This window comes from Denticeps clupeoides, chromosome 13 (genome assembly GCF_900700375.1).
Source record: "Denticeps clupeoides chromosome 13, fDenClu1.1, whole genome shotgun sequence".
NCBI lineage: Eukaryota > Metazoa > Chordata > Actinopteri > Clupeiformes > Denticipitidae > Denticeps > Denticeps clupeoides.
Window position 1 is genome coordinate 4,342,906 of NC_041719.1, and position 16,276 is coordinate 4,359,181.

Genomic DNA, 16,276 nt, shown 5'->3' on the forward strand with positions numbered 1-16,276 from the left:
TTTAACACACACCGTATGCATGTTTATTACCTCTTATGAAGTGGCAGTAGCCTAGCGGGTAACTCACAAAGTCACAGGTTCAAACCCCACTTACTGCAGTTGTGTCCCTGAGCAAGACACTGAACCCGGAGTGCATAAGGGCCTCTGTTAAATGGCATAAATGTTACACCATTACTAATGTGTAATTACAATATGTGTAATTAATCTTAAGTGAACAGTGGACTCATTAGGTGGCCATTACAGGGTAGGAGGCTACGCCACTCAATTAACCCGGACGGCGTAGCCAAGCGACGTGCCAGGTCCCCAGCCACGAGGCAACGGGCGCTAATCCCCCCGGCAGTCTGTTAAGAGGATTCCCCCCTCTGCCCCGGTCTACTCGGCAAACAAAACAAATTATGATTACACAGCATCTTATTCGGATCACAATGGCTCCGTAACACGTGATCATTATTTTTACAATTACTCCCATCACAAATCCTGAGGTGTGTGTGTGGGCAGTGGTGGCCTAGCGGTTAAGGAAGCGGCCCCATAATCAGAAGGTTGCCGGTTCGAATCCCAAGCCACCAAGGTGCCACTGAGCAAAGCACCGTCCCCACACACTGCTCCCCGGGCGCCTGTCATGGCTGCCCACTGCTCACTCAGGGTGATGGGTTAAATGCAGAGGACAAATTTCACTGTGTGCACTGTGCTGCTGTGTATCACGTGTGACAATCACTTCACTTCACAACTCCAACCAGCGGAAAAAACCTCTACAGCGATAACGCCACATGATCACTAGACCAGGTCAAAAGTCCAGTACAGCCACACGCACTTCCTGTTCGGGGGGGGTCAGGACCTCAGATCCACGCCAACAAACCGTGCACTTCCTGAAACCTCCCAGTGTCTCTGCATCAGGAAAAGAAACCACCTTGCCCGCTCAGATACCACAACTCTGAGGCCTGAACTGAACTCGGGTCGCGTTGGACGTTGAGGTTTATGGCTGCTGATGAGCACGGTTGTCCACGGAACCGCAGCGGACCAGAACGCCCCAGGGCGTAACGATCTAAACTGAAATCCCGAGTCGGCCACAGCCTACTGTGCACCCCCCCCCAATATCATGTCAGCAAATGTGAAATATTTATGAACGTCATAGTTTTAGGCCAGTGGCCTGCACAACGGTCCTTACGCAACAATGAAGACTGATCGTCTGCGACGTTGAAAACGGAGGAAAAGCGCTGCACATTTGTACGCTGCGGGCGCGTGGGACTCCACAGTGCCTACCTTGCAAATAGTCGGCCAGATCGCCTCCATTGCAATACTGCCGAGAGAAAGAAAAGAAAGAAAGAGAGAGAGAGAGACATCAGGAAACAGTCGGCAAATAGTGGGTTAAGCGAGTTAAGGCAGAAATATACGTGCTGTTAACTTCGCACGTACGTACGCACAGCCACAGTCCGCAACCTGGGTTCTTCGTGTCGTTTCATTGTGCACGTACTCGAAAATTAGCGGACCAAATATGTATACGGCAGCGTTGCGAGGTCTGCACTCGACAGATGACTACAGGGTGGATACACCTTAATAAAATGGGAATGGTTGGTGACATTAACGTCCTGTTTGTGGCACATTAGTATATGTGAGGGGGCAAACTTTTCAAGATGGGTGGTGACCATAGTGGCCATTTTGAAGTCGGCCATCTTGGATCTAACTTTTGTTTTTTTCAATAGGAAGAGGGTCATGTGACGTCAAATTTATTGGTAATTTCACAAGACAAACAATGGTGTGCTTGGTTTTAACGTAACTTTATTCATGAGTTATTTACAGGTTTCTGACCACTTATAAAATGTGTTCAATGTCACCAACCATTCCCATTTTATTAAGGTGTATCCATGTAAATGGCCCACCCAGTAGTTTAAGACACAGGTATTCATTCGTTTATTTACACACTACAGACTACGACGCGCACTAACGGACGCAAGTACATTAGCAAAAAACGTTAAGAGCGAGCATGTTCCTGGCTTTAGTGGGACGAGGTACCAGCGCGGCCCACATCCACAACACTGCAGACCGCGTCCCCGACTAATTACAGCCATTGAAAAAAAGGCCGAGTCAGATTCATTTCAGGATTCGTTATTTTGTGGACGTGCACATGGCCTAATCGGCGGGGACAAAACAATGTTATGTGGGCGCGGCCGCTACCACGACGAGAGTCCACTCGGCGCCTGGAGAGAAAGGCCAGCTTGTCCCCCCCCCCTGCAGTCAATTTATGGCCAGTGGGTTGCGAACAAGCGGCGTACTGATGAAGCATTTGTGCTTCTGCCAAAGCGCATTTGTCGAGCAATTCATCTCTCGTCCTCAACCAGCGGACAGCCTGGTCCGCGCCCCGGTCCTCCCGTCCTCGCAGTTTGCGAAATTTGCTATTAACGGACGGGCCACCCGATCTGTCAGTCAACAGGCGACGGTGACAGGTTATCTTATCCACGGGCGCGTGCAACGAGTCTGATTAAAAGTGACAAACCGAGAATAGGTCGCATAAACAACGTTTCACAATTGTTTTTTCCAGAACGCTGTTCTGCGAACGGGGTATTTTTAGCCGCCCGCTCGAAGCGGCGGAGTTTGTTTTCCCCCCCAGACGTTCCAGCGTTGAGCAACGCAGGCCGAGGCGCAGGGACCCCGCGCAGCGCTCTGCCGCGGGGTCATGTGACCGAGCGGCCTTGACTCGGACACCGTAAGACGAGAGCAGAAAGAGAGCGGGGTACGGAAGGCTGATATGGAGTAGAGGTGCGGTAACAGGACACTCGCGCGTGTTTGACCCAGTCAACTTACCTCCATAACCAGGAACACGGAGTTGGGCATTTCCTGGAAGGGCACAAAAAAAAAGAAAGCAATTAGCAATACTATCGTCTTTCAACTAACTAAAAACACGCCGTGACCATCCCTCAGCGGAACATTACTCCAGTCACTTTAAAAAAAACGTCTGGTTACGTCGATGAGGCGCTGGGCCAGCATTCGTGTCACAAGCTTGGCCGCTGCCACGTGAAGCTTCTTGAGGTGAAATGTATGTCCAGGCCTGACAGTGGGTCTCATCATATGTGTGTCAGCTGTATTGCATATCTGGGTAAAGGGTCACATGATAGCTCACCAGGGCAAAGTGACCGCAGTAAATAAATAAATAAATAAATAAAATAGATTAAAATAGAAATAGAATGTGCATAGATTTTGTGCATTTCTTTTGATGTCTTTTGCTTATATATGAATTATGGCTGTCAAAACTAATTTTTAACAAACAAAAATCTAAAAAAAATCTAAAATCTTTAGTCTTGAACCCTAACCCCAGGTATGTAATAGAACCCAGAGGACAAATTTTTTTTTCTACCACTCAGAATCCCGATGTAGCTGAGAATAAATTGTAGGCCCCTTAACACATGCAACTACGCATCAATATTGATTCCACAATAGCACACATTCATAATTCATATTACCGTCTATGAAAGTTTGTCAGAAAACTAGTAGGTAGTTACATACAAAGCTACCTGGTTAAAATAGCTAGCTAGCTTGCTACATTGCTCTCGGTGTCATCAAATCGCACACATCTGGCGTGGCGCATGTGAAAATTGTTATCGGCACAGTCGTCTCAGACTGTAAATTCGCTGAAAACCTCTGCGTCCATTACGTAAGCTGCACGTGGAGAGCCCGAGAGAAGTGCAGAGCACCGTTGCCAGACTAGCTGATTTTGAATTCTGTTATTATTTGAACAAAAAAGTTCTGGTTTGAGATCAGAATTTGAAAACACATGCACATATCCCCCATTATTTCGGTTCATTTCAATGCCCAGGAGTGCTTCAAAGTCAAATCGGGTGGATCAATAGTGAAAAGAAACTCCCTCCATTTGGCCGAACTGCTAGCTATCTGCATCGAATACTAAAAAAATCAAACACCATCTTCAGTACATGACATTTTTATCCAGGACTCCCAATATGTAATTAGGTTATAGTTTTATCTGTCAGAAGGTCTGACGTAGAGAAATATGCAGGGACGCCGGCTGGCGTGTTCATTATGCAGGAAGAGGATGCAGCTGAGGCGCGGTAATTCCACCATTATGTCTCCAGACTTCCTGCTAATTACAGCCTCACCCTTCTCTCTCTGCTTCGGTCTACTGCACCTAATCTGCCCTGGCCATTCTCCACCACTTTCCCTCAGTTATTACAGACTAAAAAACATTTCATCTGTCTCCGATAATGACTCCACTCTGCACATCTATTATGTAGCTAAAATCAGGGATGTAATTCAGTTCACTTCATCTCACTTCCTGTCCCCTGCCGCGTCCTAGCCGCAGCGTGCCACGGTCCTGGACTCTGAGCGGGGATCCAGTAATCGGATCTGGGATCAATGTAACTGGGGGGACGGGGACGTGGGACGGCCCACCGCCGCCGGCTCGAGGCGTTACATAATGGCCTGTTTTCAGCCCGGCCGGAGTGGGGGAGGGCGGAGAGAAGTGGGGAAAAAGGAGGGGACTGGCTAAACTCCGCCTCCCGACTCCCTCTGTCCTCATGAAATGAAGTGATAACGCACACGGTGTCACCGCCCGGGACCCATCGGCACGCCACTGAACTTTGGACAAGTGTCACCACAGCGCAAGCGATTTCCCAACCTTTATATAAAAAAAAAAAAAAAGGAATAAAGTCGTGAATAAACACAGATGACGGGGCACTGCAGGCGCGACGACAACAACATTTACGTGACTCAACGCCGCGCGCCGGACCGGTAAACAGCGTGTTCCAGTCACCCCTCCCCCACCTCGCAGGGTTATGGGAGGTGCGAAAAACGCACGAAACGTGTGACACAAACAATGGAACGGCACATGCTGTGCGGCGTCGCCCGGTTGCATAACCGCGAGGCGCTGCATCGGGGAGCACCGGGTTTGCGCGGAGGAATGCACCCCGGCGGTTCCCAGAACCTGCAATTCCGATGAACGAGCAGGGGGGTGAATTTAAGAAGAGCCTGGGAATATTCGCTGGAATATTCGCCCCGACCACGTATTGAACGTATAAATCATTTTCACAGTTCGGACATTCCGTTATTTTTTTTTATAATTTGAGATACTGGATCATAAATGTGACACCTGGAAGAATTTTTCAATTGTAATTTTTATTCTATTTTTGATGCATGAGTACATGTCAACAATGGGAAAGGGGACTAATTTATCTGCTGCACCTAATAAGCCCAGTCTGATATAACAGATGCTGGGCGGCTCGTGTATTTGATTATTTGTGAGGAGGCTGTTGGGTTCATGAATCAGGCCATAAACTGGGATTATAATAGGGTTTTTTTTTTTTTTTTAATTCTTATTATTATGCAATTTGTTATTAGGCAAGGGCAGCTCTGTTCTTCATTTCTGGAGAGCTCGGAACATTCCTCTGCGTTCAGCTCCTCGTAAACCTGCTGACCGTGCAGCAGAACCGACGCGGAGCTCGCTTCTAGGGAAGCCGGGAACATTCCAAGAATCCCCCCCCCCCCCCCCCCCCCCCCACCCCCCACCAGAGATCCCCAAAACAACAGGGTCGGCACACCGAGTACAACAGGAAGTTCAACTTTGGAGCTGCTCATCGGTCTCCTCCCACTGCACATCATGTAAGCGTTCTGATCCTTATCACTCGCTCCATTCATCATGTCGCGCTTGTCTGCCGTATGAATGGTTCTCTCTTTAAACTCGGAACAACAGAGAGGACGAAAACACACACACACACACGGTCCACATCCCTCGCGACTTCACGACGACATTCCGAGATGCCCGTAAAGGGGCAGTGGTGGCCTAGCGGTTAAGGAAGCGGCCCCGTAGTCAGAAGGTTGCCGGTTCGAATCCCGATCCACCAAGGTGCCACTGAGCAAAGCACCGTCCCCACACACTGCTCCCCGGGCGCCTGTCATGGCCGCCCACTGCTCACCAAGGGTGATGGTTAAATGCAGCGGACAAATTTCACTGTGTGCACTGTGTGCTGTGTATCACGTGTGACAATCACTTCGAAGGGCCGTAATTAAACAGTCGCCTCCGCATCCACGGCACCCACCGCAGCGAAGGGCTGCTGGCTATTCCCCAAGTCACCGACATCATGAACGGAAATTCCTCTATGTGACCGGAGGCTTCGCGCGCACACGCGGGGAGGTGAAAGGTCAAGCCTCCTCAGTCGCCGATCTTTGACTAGGTCGATGCCGCTAACGTCCTCGGCTCTGGACGGGCAGCGGGCGGGTAAACGCACCGCGGGAGCGGAACTGGAGCCCGGCGAGAACAAAACTACTTTAATAACCAACTGGACTACAAGCACAATAACCATGAAAATAAACAGGACGACGTGAGGAAGTGGCCACTTCAGAACTCCTTCACGCCGCAGTCAGCCGTTCATTCGTCTCGTTCGTTTTGCCGCATCGCTACCGACACACTCCGCTGCTCATGTGGGGTGAGCAAATATTTTTGACGCATCCGAGCCAAGCACGTGGCGACAGCCGAGACACTGTAAACACCACCAGAGTCCCGGGCCCCGCCCGGCTCGTCTGAGTTTCTGAGCCTCAGGCATGCTGCTGCTGCTGATGATGAAGATGGTCATGTGACGGGATGGCTTCCCTCCTGAGCCTGGTCATTGTCCGGCCCCGTTTTAATCCTGCCGCTTCATCGCCTTTAACCAACTCATCCTTTCCACGTTGGGTTGGACAGAATCAGGTGAGGGGGCGGAGACAAAGACACAAGGAATGGAAGCACGTGGCGATCGCGCAGGTAAACAAACAAAGCACGTGGCAATCAAGGAAACCGCGTCCGGTGCCTCTGCAAATATGGCCCGGATCAATTTCAGATTTCCAGATCTCAGGGTGAAGTGTCCTGCTCAGGGACACGATGGTGGTAAGTGGGGTTTGAACCACTAGGCTACTACCCACCCAGTAAAATGTTTAAGCAGTTTAAAATGATTTACATTTACAGCATTTACCAGACGCCCTTATCCAGAGCGCCTTACAATCAGTAGTTACAGGGACAGTCCCCCCCTGGAGACACTCAGGGTTAAGTGTCCTGCTCAGGGACACGATGGTAGTAAGTGGGATTTGAACCTGGGTCCTCTGGTTCATAGGCGAGTGTGTTACCCACTAAGCTACTACCAGCCTATGATTGTACACTATAAGACATATCACAGACTGCAACTTCTACCTACAGAGCGTTTGTAAAGACCACCTCTGTGGAGTGCTGGACGAGTCCTTACATGGAACAGTTCAGAATATCATTTGCACGCTTACTGTTAGTGTTGCTACAGGTTTTAACCCCCCCCAGCAAAACTGGGCTCCGTCTCCCATTTTACATTTACAGCATTTACCAGACGCCCTTATCCAGAGCGCCTTACAATCAGTAGTTACAGGGACAGTCCCCCCGGAGACACTCAGGGTTAAGTGTCTTGCTCAGGGACACAATGGTAGTAAGTGGGATTTGAACCTGGGTCTTCTGGTTCATAGGCGAGTGTGTTACCCGCTAGGCTACTACCACCACCCTCCCATTCCTTTCTGGACGTCACGCAAACCAACGCTTAAACCACTCATCACTGTTGACTTTGTGCGTCACCACGTGATTTTTGGAATTACTGATCGTACAGAGGGTGAAATTATGGCACGCCTGGCAACATTGCTCTCGCAGGCCTCTGGATTTCCAGTTGAGCGGCAAACAATGAGTCCAGGCCAGGTCATGTGACCGCGGCCTTACGTGACAGGACCCCCCCCCACCGTAACGGTTTGTGGACGCTGGTTAATGGTCACACGTGGCGTCCGAACCCGAGATCCGCGCGGATACGGCAGATAACCCTTATCTGTCGGCAAACAAGCCGTTCGCCCTCCCGCTCGGCTTTTCCCCGGAAAATTACCTGGACGTCGTAGAGGGCGACAATGTTTTCATGCTGGAGTTCCTAAAAGAAAAAAAAAAAAAAAAAACACCCTTTACGCGCAATTCATGCGTTCGTGATGAAACAAGGGGGCGGGAAAAAAAAATTACCTTCAGTATTTTTATCTCCTTCCCAAGCAAGATCTGGGACTTGGTTAAATTCTTCTTATTAATGCTCTTGATGGCAACTTCCCAGTCGGTCTTCTGTAAACATTGGATGAACGGGGACGAGTGAAATTATACACGGGCGGTAAAAATAAGGCACGAGGACAAATATAAACACAGTTATTCAGACGGCCAATCTAGCATGCATGGCATTTTGCGACACATTCGCGCAAAGACAAGATCTTTTGTCCCATTTACGTGGAGGCGCTTGTGCAGGGGTTCCACGGACGGGATAGGATTAACATGCACCGGTCGCCGACCGGTGACCTTCCGGGACGGTGTTGCATGAAGCTGAAACGAACGAATCTTTGGCCTCCCGCCGGACCGCGTACTCGTCCCTCGGTCGCGCTGCAGGAAGGCCTATGAATAGAGGGGCCGCTTTTCTGCCAAATCTAGGTTAATAGGAGATGTTCTTGCGGCACACTTCCTGCACAAAGTCCCGGGCAAAGCGACCGGCACGCCAGAGCGGCACTATCCGGTATCCGCCGTCCCCGACCCCCTTCTAGCTAGGGTTTTTTTTTTTTTTTTAAATGCAGGTCCCTTCTGCTCGGTGACCGTGGTGCTGAAAGGTGACAACGCCACAGCTGCCTCGCCTCCAAGTCACCTGGGCAGGGTGGTCGGACGGCCCTCTCAGCCGGGCATAATCCTATAAATAAAACGCCCCGCAAGCGCGCGGGTTTAAAAATACGGCGCGTCACATGCGCGGCCGGTGCACGGGGTTCAGCGTGGACACGTCCCTCTCAATGTCACGGCACTGAGGTTACATCCTGGTCCAAGGCTGCAGACCAGACATTCATAACTAGATTTATTTGTATATTTTTTTTAAAAAATCTCATCCCTGGCTAATTTCGTCTATGAAAATATATTTTCTTTGTCATGACATCATTTAGAAACGACGCGAGGGCATCTCATGGACGAGGACTTATAAATAAACCCCGGGTTGGACGTGGCGGGGCGGTGAGAAGCGGTCCACCCAAGGCGCTGGCAAACAGCGGGACTAAAGCCTCCTACGTCAGCAGGCTGGGCCGCTCAATGGCATTCGAGTCACAGCTTTATGAATGAGCGACTCGGCTGCCCCTTCCTCCAGGTCGCCTTGGTAAAAATGCCTGGTTGCAATCATTTCTGTCGGCGTGCAATAATCAACAACAATTAACACGGTTTCATGCATTTTTTTGGGGCGTTTTAAAGAGACAAATGCATCTCTGGCCAGCAAGCTGGTCCATAATAGGTGATGCTCAGAAGAAGGGCATGGCCCTGCTTTACCTTTTTATGTCTTCCCTTGAACACAACAGCAAACGCCCCGTGTCCGACCAGGTCCTTCCTGTTGTACTCGAAGTCCCCCACAGATTCCATCTTGATGCTCTTCTTCTTCTCCTCCTCCTCCTCCTCCTCGTTCTAATAATTACCGTCGGTCCGCGCTGACGTCAGCGCCCGAACGGAGCCGCTCTCGGTCATCGCCTGCGAGCTCGGCAGGCGTCGGCGTGAAATGGCTACAGCGCGACACACGCGTTCGTAAGTCGCTCCGGTCGGACAGGCTACGTCCGCGCTCCGGCCGTCACCGTCTGTCCGGCGCACCTCGGGTAAGCAGCCCGCCGATCCGCGGTCAACATCTTATTCGCTCCTCCGCGCAGCCTCCCGCCCCTGCCCTCGGGAAAAAAAAAAAAAAAAACCAAAAAGCCCCACTAAATAAATAAAAACACCGCGAAACCTCTCCCGGCCTTTCACCAAGCTACATGGTGCCAGCAGAGGAAACACATGCCCCCGCGGTCACTGGTTCAGCTGGCGCGGTGACATGCTGGTCGAGGCTCCCCCTAAACTGGACGCTGGGCGCCGCGAGGTCCGCATGAGGCTCCGGCCGCGAAAGTCGCGTCTCCGCGTCGAGGTCCTCGGCGAGCATCGGCGGGGTCGCGGCGGCGGAGGACGGGGGAGACGCGTCTCTGCGCGTCTGCGTTACACGGGGCCGCGCAGCAGCCGAACGCGGCGAGCTCCTGTCACGGCCGCGGCTGCACTTGACTGGCGCGGCGCGACGCGGCCCCGACGGGAGCGCCCGGTCCGCGCATGCGCGTCCGCGGCCGGCGCGCTTCGGCCTCCGCGACAAATAGTTCCGGCGCGCTGCGGCGGCGTGCGTGGAAACGGAACGCTGGATTCGGGCGAAGGACCAACCTGGGGCTGCGACGTACGCGGTGTCGCCTGTCCCCGAGTTTCGGAGGCTCCGGCTCCGTGTGTAAACAAAGGAGACCGGCGGGAACGTGGTTTTAACGCGAAACCTTCCACATGACTGTCATGTGCACGTCCAATGTGGCTTCCAGGAAGACGCTCACCGGTCTATTTCTGTGCAGGCTGGAGCCCAACTTATTTCCATGTCCCCAAGATCCCGTGGAGTGACGTGCGTCGCCACAACGTATACGATTTCGTGACTGCGTTCGATGTTGGCGTTTTTACCCTAATGTCGCTTCTGCCTTTTTGTCGCCTGCCCCCTCGTGTTGCGCTCGTAGTGCTTTTCAGCGTTTGTGCTGCCTTATTGTAATAAATTGAAATTAAATGCATTTGTTGGACGTTTCAGCTCTCGGATATTTTTGGTCACTCGGTTTAAAATGTTTCACAAGCAGCGTTCTGTAAAAAACATTACAAAGAGTTACCCCAGCATTCAAACCCTCTGAATACAATAATGGCATTGCATTTTTTATATATATATTTATAAAAAAATGTATGTGTGTGTGTATATAGTCTGTATATGTGTATGTATATACACATGGAATATATGTGTGTGACCTGTTGGACACACACATATATTCCATAAGACAAAGGAACGAAAATAGTTGTAAACAGCATTCAGCAAATTGACCATTTTAAACCTTTCTCTCCATCTAGCGGTAGATTTTGGCATTTTACCCACTGATTACAGAACACCCACTTAGTCCACATACCAGTCCTATCTATCTATCCATCCATCCATCCAGCCATCCAGCTCGGTAGGTGGCGGTGTTATAAACAGTATTCAGAGCGGAATCGTTGTTGTTTAGGATTCAGAGTGGAATCGTTCCTGTTAATGATTCAGAGCGGAATTGTTCCTGTTTATGATTCTGGGTTGAATCGTTCCTGTTTATGATTCAGATTAGAATCGTTCCTGTTTATGATTCAGAGTGGAATCGTTCCTGTTTATGATTCAGAGCGGAATTGTTCCTGTTTATGATTCTGGGTTGAATCGTTCCTGTTTATGATTCAGATTAGAATCGTTCCTGTTTATGATTCAGAGTGGAATCGTTCCTATTTGCGATTCAGAGCGGAATCGATCCTTTTTATGATTCGAAGTGGAATCGTTCCTGTTTATGATTCAGAGTTGAATCGTTCCTGTTTATGATTCAGATTAGAATCGTTCCTGTTTGCGATTCAGAGCGGAATCGATCCTGTTTATGATTCGAAGTGGAATCGTTCCTGTTTATGATTCAGAGTTGAATCGTTCCTGTTTATGATTCAGATTAGAATCGTTCCTGTTTGCGATTCAGAGCGGATTCGATCCTTTTTATGATTCGAAGTGGAATCGTTCCTGTTTATGATTCAGAGTTGAATCGTTCCTGTTTATGATTCAGAGTTGAATCGTTCCTGTTTATGATTCAGATTAGAATTGTTCCTGTTTATGATTCAGAGTGGAATCTTTCCTGTTTGATTCCTTACGTGCAGTTGCCACGCGGAACCTTTGGCGTTGTTTTGACCACGTGACCTGTTGGACGGTAAACCGGCTCGCTGTTTAGCAGTAAAATACGTTTATCATTGTTGTAAACCGTTTTAGGTTTATGAAAATGCACCACAGCAATGTAGCTACACAAGCTACACACGCATATATAAATGTTAAACGTGTGTGTTGTATTTGTGCATTTGCTCTGTCTTGTTTTATAATTTTGATATTCAGTCTGTTTTTATAAGGTATTTATAAGGTATGTCAGGTATGCCCGTGGAGCAGCAGGTTGTGGCGCGAGCCAGAAAGGCCTTTTTAACTGGGAGAAGCAAAGCTCTCAGCTACAGACTGAGCCAGCTGAAAGGTCTGCGCCGCCTCATCACCGAAAAGCAGAGGGACATCGCGGACGCGCTCAGGAAGGACCTACACAAGGTGCACCCTCTGTCACTCTCAGTGAACGCCCCGCAGGCGGTCCGGGCCTCAACTAAATTACGAGGGCTTGAGTTCCGTCCAGGCCGCCGCGCTCCCCCACCATTGCCCTTTTCTGTCTTTATTGAAGACCAATTGAACAGCATGTTCCTACTTTAACTCCATGCACTATGAATTGCGTAGCATTGTCCTGAAGATTTTGGTCAATGGGCAGTGGTGGACTAGCGGGTAAGAAAGTGGACCCGGAAGGTGCCACTGAGCAAAGCACCGTCCCGGACTTTGTGTCACTTCACAATTTGTCTCTTGTTTCTTCTTTTTTTGCATTTTGTGATTTTGAACATATGTGATTTTAAGATTTGGTTCTTTTGTATGTTGCACCACATAAACCTCCAGTAGTGTTCCGTGTCCTCGGCATGTGCTCCTGATGCCTGTTCGTCTGCCTTAGAGTGAAAATGCCACGCAGCTGTACGAGATGATCGGCCTGGAGGGCGAGATCGACCTGGCTGTGTCCCACCTGTCTGAATGGGCCGCTCCTCGGCCGGTGGAACAGAGTCTCCTCACGGTCGCAGACGAGGTCTACATTCAGCCTGAGCCTCTGGGAGTGGTGCTCATCATCGGCGCGTGGAACTACCCCTGGGCCGTGACTGTACAGCCCCTGATTGGTGCTATTGCAGCAGGTATCAAGTCGTTCAGTTTTTGTCATTGTTATCTGGCCCGCCTCTATTGATGAGGCAAATCCCAAGCCAAGGGTAAGGACGTGGAAGGTTGCCAGTTCGAATCCCAAGATGCCACTGAGCAAAGCACCGTCCCCACACTCTTCTCCCCAGGCGCCTTTCATGGCTGCCCACTGCTCACCAAGGGTGATGGTTAAATGCAGAGGACACATTTTGTTGTGTCACCGTGTGCTGTGCTGCGCTGCGCTGCAGTGTTTCACAACGACAATCACTTCACTTTCGCTCATATGGGCAACGATGCAGAAATGTTACGGTTTCTGAACAACATACCTGATTTGGTAGTAATTAACACACTCGCCTATGAACCAGAAGACCCAGGTTCAAATCCCGCTTACTACCATTGTGTCCCTGAGCAAGACACTTAACCCTAAGTTTCTCCAGGAGGGGACTGTCCCTGTAACTACTGTCGCTCTGGATAAGGGCGTCTGATAAATGCTGTAAATGTAAATGTTTAATACTGATGTGGAGGTCCCAGCAGTTATCGTGAGGCCAAAATCTGTCAAATGTCTGTCTGACGTGATACATACATCACCACTGTGAGCTACTTTAATTCTACTCTGAGTACCCTGCAAATGTCTGTCTGCCTTCAGGTAATGCCGCGGTCATCAAACCGTCCGAGGTTAGTTCACACACCTCCAAAGTCATGGAAGAGCTTCTGCCCCTCTATTTGGACAAGGTAATTCCCAGTAAAATTGTACCTTTGTCCCGTCACCGGTTCCAAAATATGCAGCTCTATGACGATACAAATGATGATGGCGCAACATTTGTGCCACCCAGGAGCTGTTCCCAGTGGTGACTGGTGGGGTTGTGCAGACACAGGAGCTGCTGAAGCAGCGCTTCGACCACATCTTCTACACCGGGAACAGCACTGTGGGGAAAGTGGTGATGGAGGCAGCTGCTCGCCATCTCACCCCAGTGACTCTGGAGCTGGGCGGCAAAAGTCCCTGTTACATCGACAAAGACTGTGACCTGAGCGTTGCTTGCCGGTTGGTATATTCCTGGTTGGTTGAAGGACCATGTTTGTCTTATAGGCTTGGGACAGTGGTGGCCTAGCGGTTAAGGAAGCGCCCCCGTAATCAGAAGGTTGCCGGTTTGAATCCCGAGCCGCCAAGATGCCACTGAGGTGCCACTGAGCGAAGCACCATCCCCACAAACTGCTCCCCGGGCGCCTGTCATGGCTGCCCACTGCTCACTCAGGGTGATGGGTTAAATGCAGAGGACACTTTTCACCATTTGCTGTGCTGAAGTGTATCATAATCACTTCAATTTCACTTTAAATCGTATTTCAATCCTATTTTCAGATTCTTCTGTAACTATGAGTTATTCTGTTGTAAATGTCTATATACGTAAATGAATGTGGACCGGTGGATGACTCCGCCCCTTTTCAAACGCGTTGATGTGTCTGCAGCCGAATTACCTGGGGGAAATATGTCAACTGTGGCCAGACCTGCATCGCCCCCGACTACATCCTGTGTGAACCCAGCATCCAGGACAAAGTGGTTAAAGAGATCAGAAAATGCATAAAGGTCCGGAAATGAAATCCTGCACCAGACAACTTGTCATTTTTGCTGAATTTAAGCTCGAAGTATTAAGTGATATTTGTTCATTCCATGTCTCACTTTTTTTCCTTCGATTCCTCCATCAGGAGTTTTATACAGATGATCCAAAGACCTGCCCAGATTACTCTCGCATCGTCAGTCTGCGCCATTTCCGGAGGATCGTGGCTTTGATGGAGGGAAGTTCAGTTGCCATTGGAGGGGAAACCGATGAAGCTCAGTGTTATATTGGTACAAAACCGCTGCCCGCTGTGCAGTGAATTAAAAAACAATGCCCCGAACTTACGAGCAGCACAAAAAAAAATACTTTACTTCTTCTCAGCTCCCACCGTTCTCACAGAGGTGACCTCGGAATCAAAGGTGATGCAGGAGGAGATCTTTGGGCCTTTGCTTCCCATCATTCCCATCAGTGGCACTGATGAGGCCATAGAGTTCATCAACAAGCGGGAAAAGCCACTGGCACTTTATGTTTTTTCTTCCAGCGATAAGGTGATCTCCGTAAACTCAGTTCAGGCTAGTGGCTTTTCAGCCGATAGCGGTAAAATTGCATGGATTTTGCCTAAAATGATCATTTCATTGAGAAATATCCCAATTCATTCTCCAGATGATCAAGCGAATGATTGCGGACACCTCCAGCGGTGCCCTGTTGGCCAATGACTGTCTGGTGCACTACACCCTCAGCGATTTGCCCTTTGGCGGCGTGGGTATGAAGACTTTTCTTTCTTCGCCAAATCCTCATTTACTGCAAGAAAAATAATCATTGAAACACCTTTACCGTAGGAAGCAGTGGCATGGGACACTACCACGGCAGGTACACCTTTGATCAGCTCAGCCACCTGCGTAGCTGCCTCATAAAGAAACTGCGCATGGAGCGGGTCAACCAGGTGCGCTACCCGCCACACACCGCACAGAAGCTGCGCTGGGCGCGCCTGTTCCTTCTGAAACGAGTCGACGTGGGCCAATGGCGCAGGGCGGCACAGGCGGTGGCACTCGTCACACTGGCTGCATATGTAGTTCAGGTGAGAAGACCAGAGAGATTCACCTCAATTCTATACTGCACCTCCTATACATTCGGCTTTAACGTTTAACTAGTTTCCTAGTTTTCTAGCATTGAATGTCCGAAAAATACATTTATTCTATTTCTCAAAATAAGATCGATATATTAGAAGTTCCATAGGATGCCATTCTCCCTTTTAATTATTTTGCCCTAAAACGAGCTGTGAACCCCAAGACTCCTCCGCTTTTGTAAAACAATGCATTTCTTTGTTAAAGCCACAAGGGAGGTATAAGCTTTAATCACACACCATGACACTGAAACGTTTCTTTGTGGGTACCCCCCCCCCCCCCCATCCCTTCATGTTTTAGACTTTGTTCTTTGTAATTCTTTGTGATACCAAAGTTCAACCACCCCCCCATCTTACTGTGGAAATTTCTTCCTCCCACAGAGATTTCTGCAGAAGTCATGAGGCAAAGAGCACTTATCGGAGGACGCGTATTCACCTTTTTTTTATGACGGATCACCGTATCACCTCTGTGTTTCTAGTGCACCGTATAAATATTGCTTTTAGGAACCTCAGATTAAATGATTTATTATGGAGAAGATATTTTAACAACATAATAATGCATTTCCTGACCACTTCTGTTCTTAAAATTCAACATAATGGTCAATACCTTTCAATACATTCTCTGTAATTTAATGTTTATTTCATTTGATTTTCAGGTATTTTACAGTTTCCACATTTCATGTAAATAGAGTGGTGTAGATGAAACAAATAAATCATTAAATTCACGTGTCCGAGTGTTTGCTCCCTGGGTAAGGAAGGGCTCGGCTCCT

General features: G+C 49.3%; 2 protein-coding genes across 5 annotated transcripts in view; one reads left to right on the forward strand and one right to left on the reverse strand.

Moving 5' to 3' along the window:
• Positions 1-9,707, reverse strand: part of ulk2 (unc-51 like autophagy activating kinase 2) — a 22,102-nt gene extending 12,395 nt beyond the window's left edge. For all 3 annotated transcript variants that reach the window (XM_029001696.1, XM_029001695.1, XM_029001694.1), the window contains exons 1-5: positions 9,311-9,707; positions 7,994-8,086; positions 7,866-7,907; positions 2,800-2,832; positions 1,261-1,297 (exon numbers count right to left, since the gene is read on the reverse strand). In XM_029001696.1, the coding sequence (XP_028857529.1) occupies positions 1,261-1,297; positions 2,800-2,832; positions 7,866-7,907; positions 7,994-8,086; positions 9,311-9,400 (295 nt within the window). In that variant the 5' untranslated portion in view covers positions 9,401-9,707. The remainder of the gene's footprint in view (positions 1-1,260; positions 1,298-2,799; positions 2,833-7,865; positions 7,908-7,993; positions 8,087-9,310) is intronic.
• aldh3a2a (aldehyde dehydrogenase 3 family, member A2a) lies at positions 9,465-16,231 on the forward strand. Of its 2 annotated transcripts, none has more exons than XM_029001700.1 (11): positions 9,465-11,778; positions 11,972-12,155; positions 12,598-12,829; positions 13,477-13,562; positions 13,664-13,872; positions 14,295-14,412; positions 14,532-14,673; positions 14,765-14,931; positions 15,047-15,146; positions 15,223-15,461; positions 15,888-16,231. In XM_029001700.1, the coding sequence occupies exons 2-11, from the start codon at positions 11,985-11,987 to the stop codon at positions 15,906-15,908; spliced, it is 1,485 nt and encodes a 494-aa protein (XP_028857533.1). In that variant the 5' UTR covers positions 9,465-11,778; positions 11,972-11,984; the 3' UTR covers positions 15,909-16,231. The 2 variants fall into 2 exon arrangements, with proteins under 2 accessions (XP_028857533.1, XP_028857535.1); XM_029001702.1 differs by having other exon boundaries at positions 9,475-9,627.
• Positions 16,232-16,276: the final 45 nt, after the last annotated feature.

Bases quoted from the DNA above. Each gene is read 5' to 3' on its own strand.
- aldh3a2a (XM_029001700.1), top strand. From the start codon at position 11,985: ATGTCAGGTATGCCCGTGGAGCAGCAGGTTGTGGCGCGAGCCAGAAAG. The intron at 13,873-14,294 runs GTTGGTATATTC...ATGTGTCTGCAG, and splicing joins GACCTGAGCGTTGCTTGCCG to CCGAATTACCTGGGGGAAAT. The intron at 14,413-14,531 runs GTCCGGAAATGA...TTCCTCCATCAG, and splicing joins AGATCAGAAAATGCATAAAG to GAGTTTTATACAGATGATCC.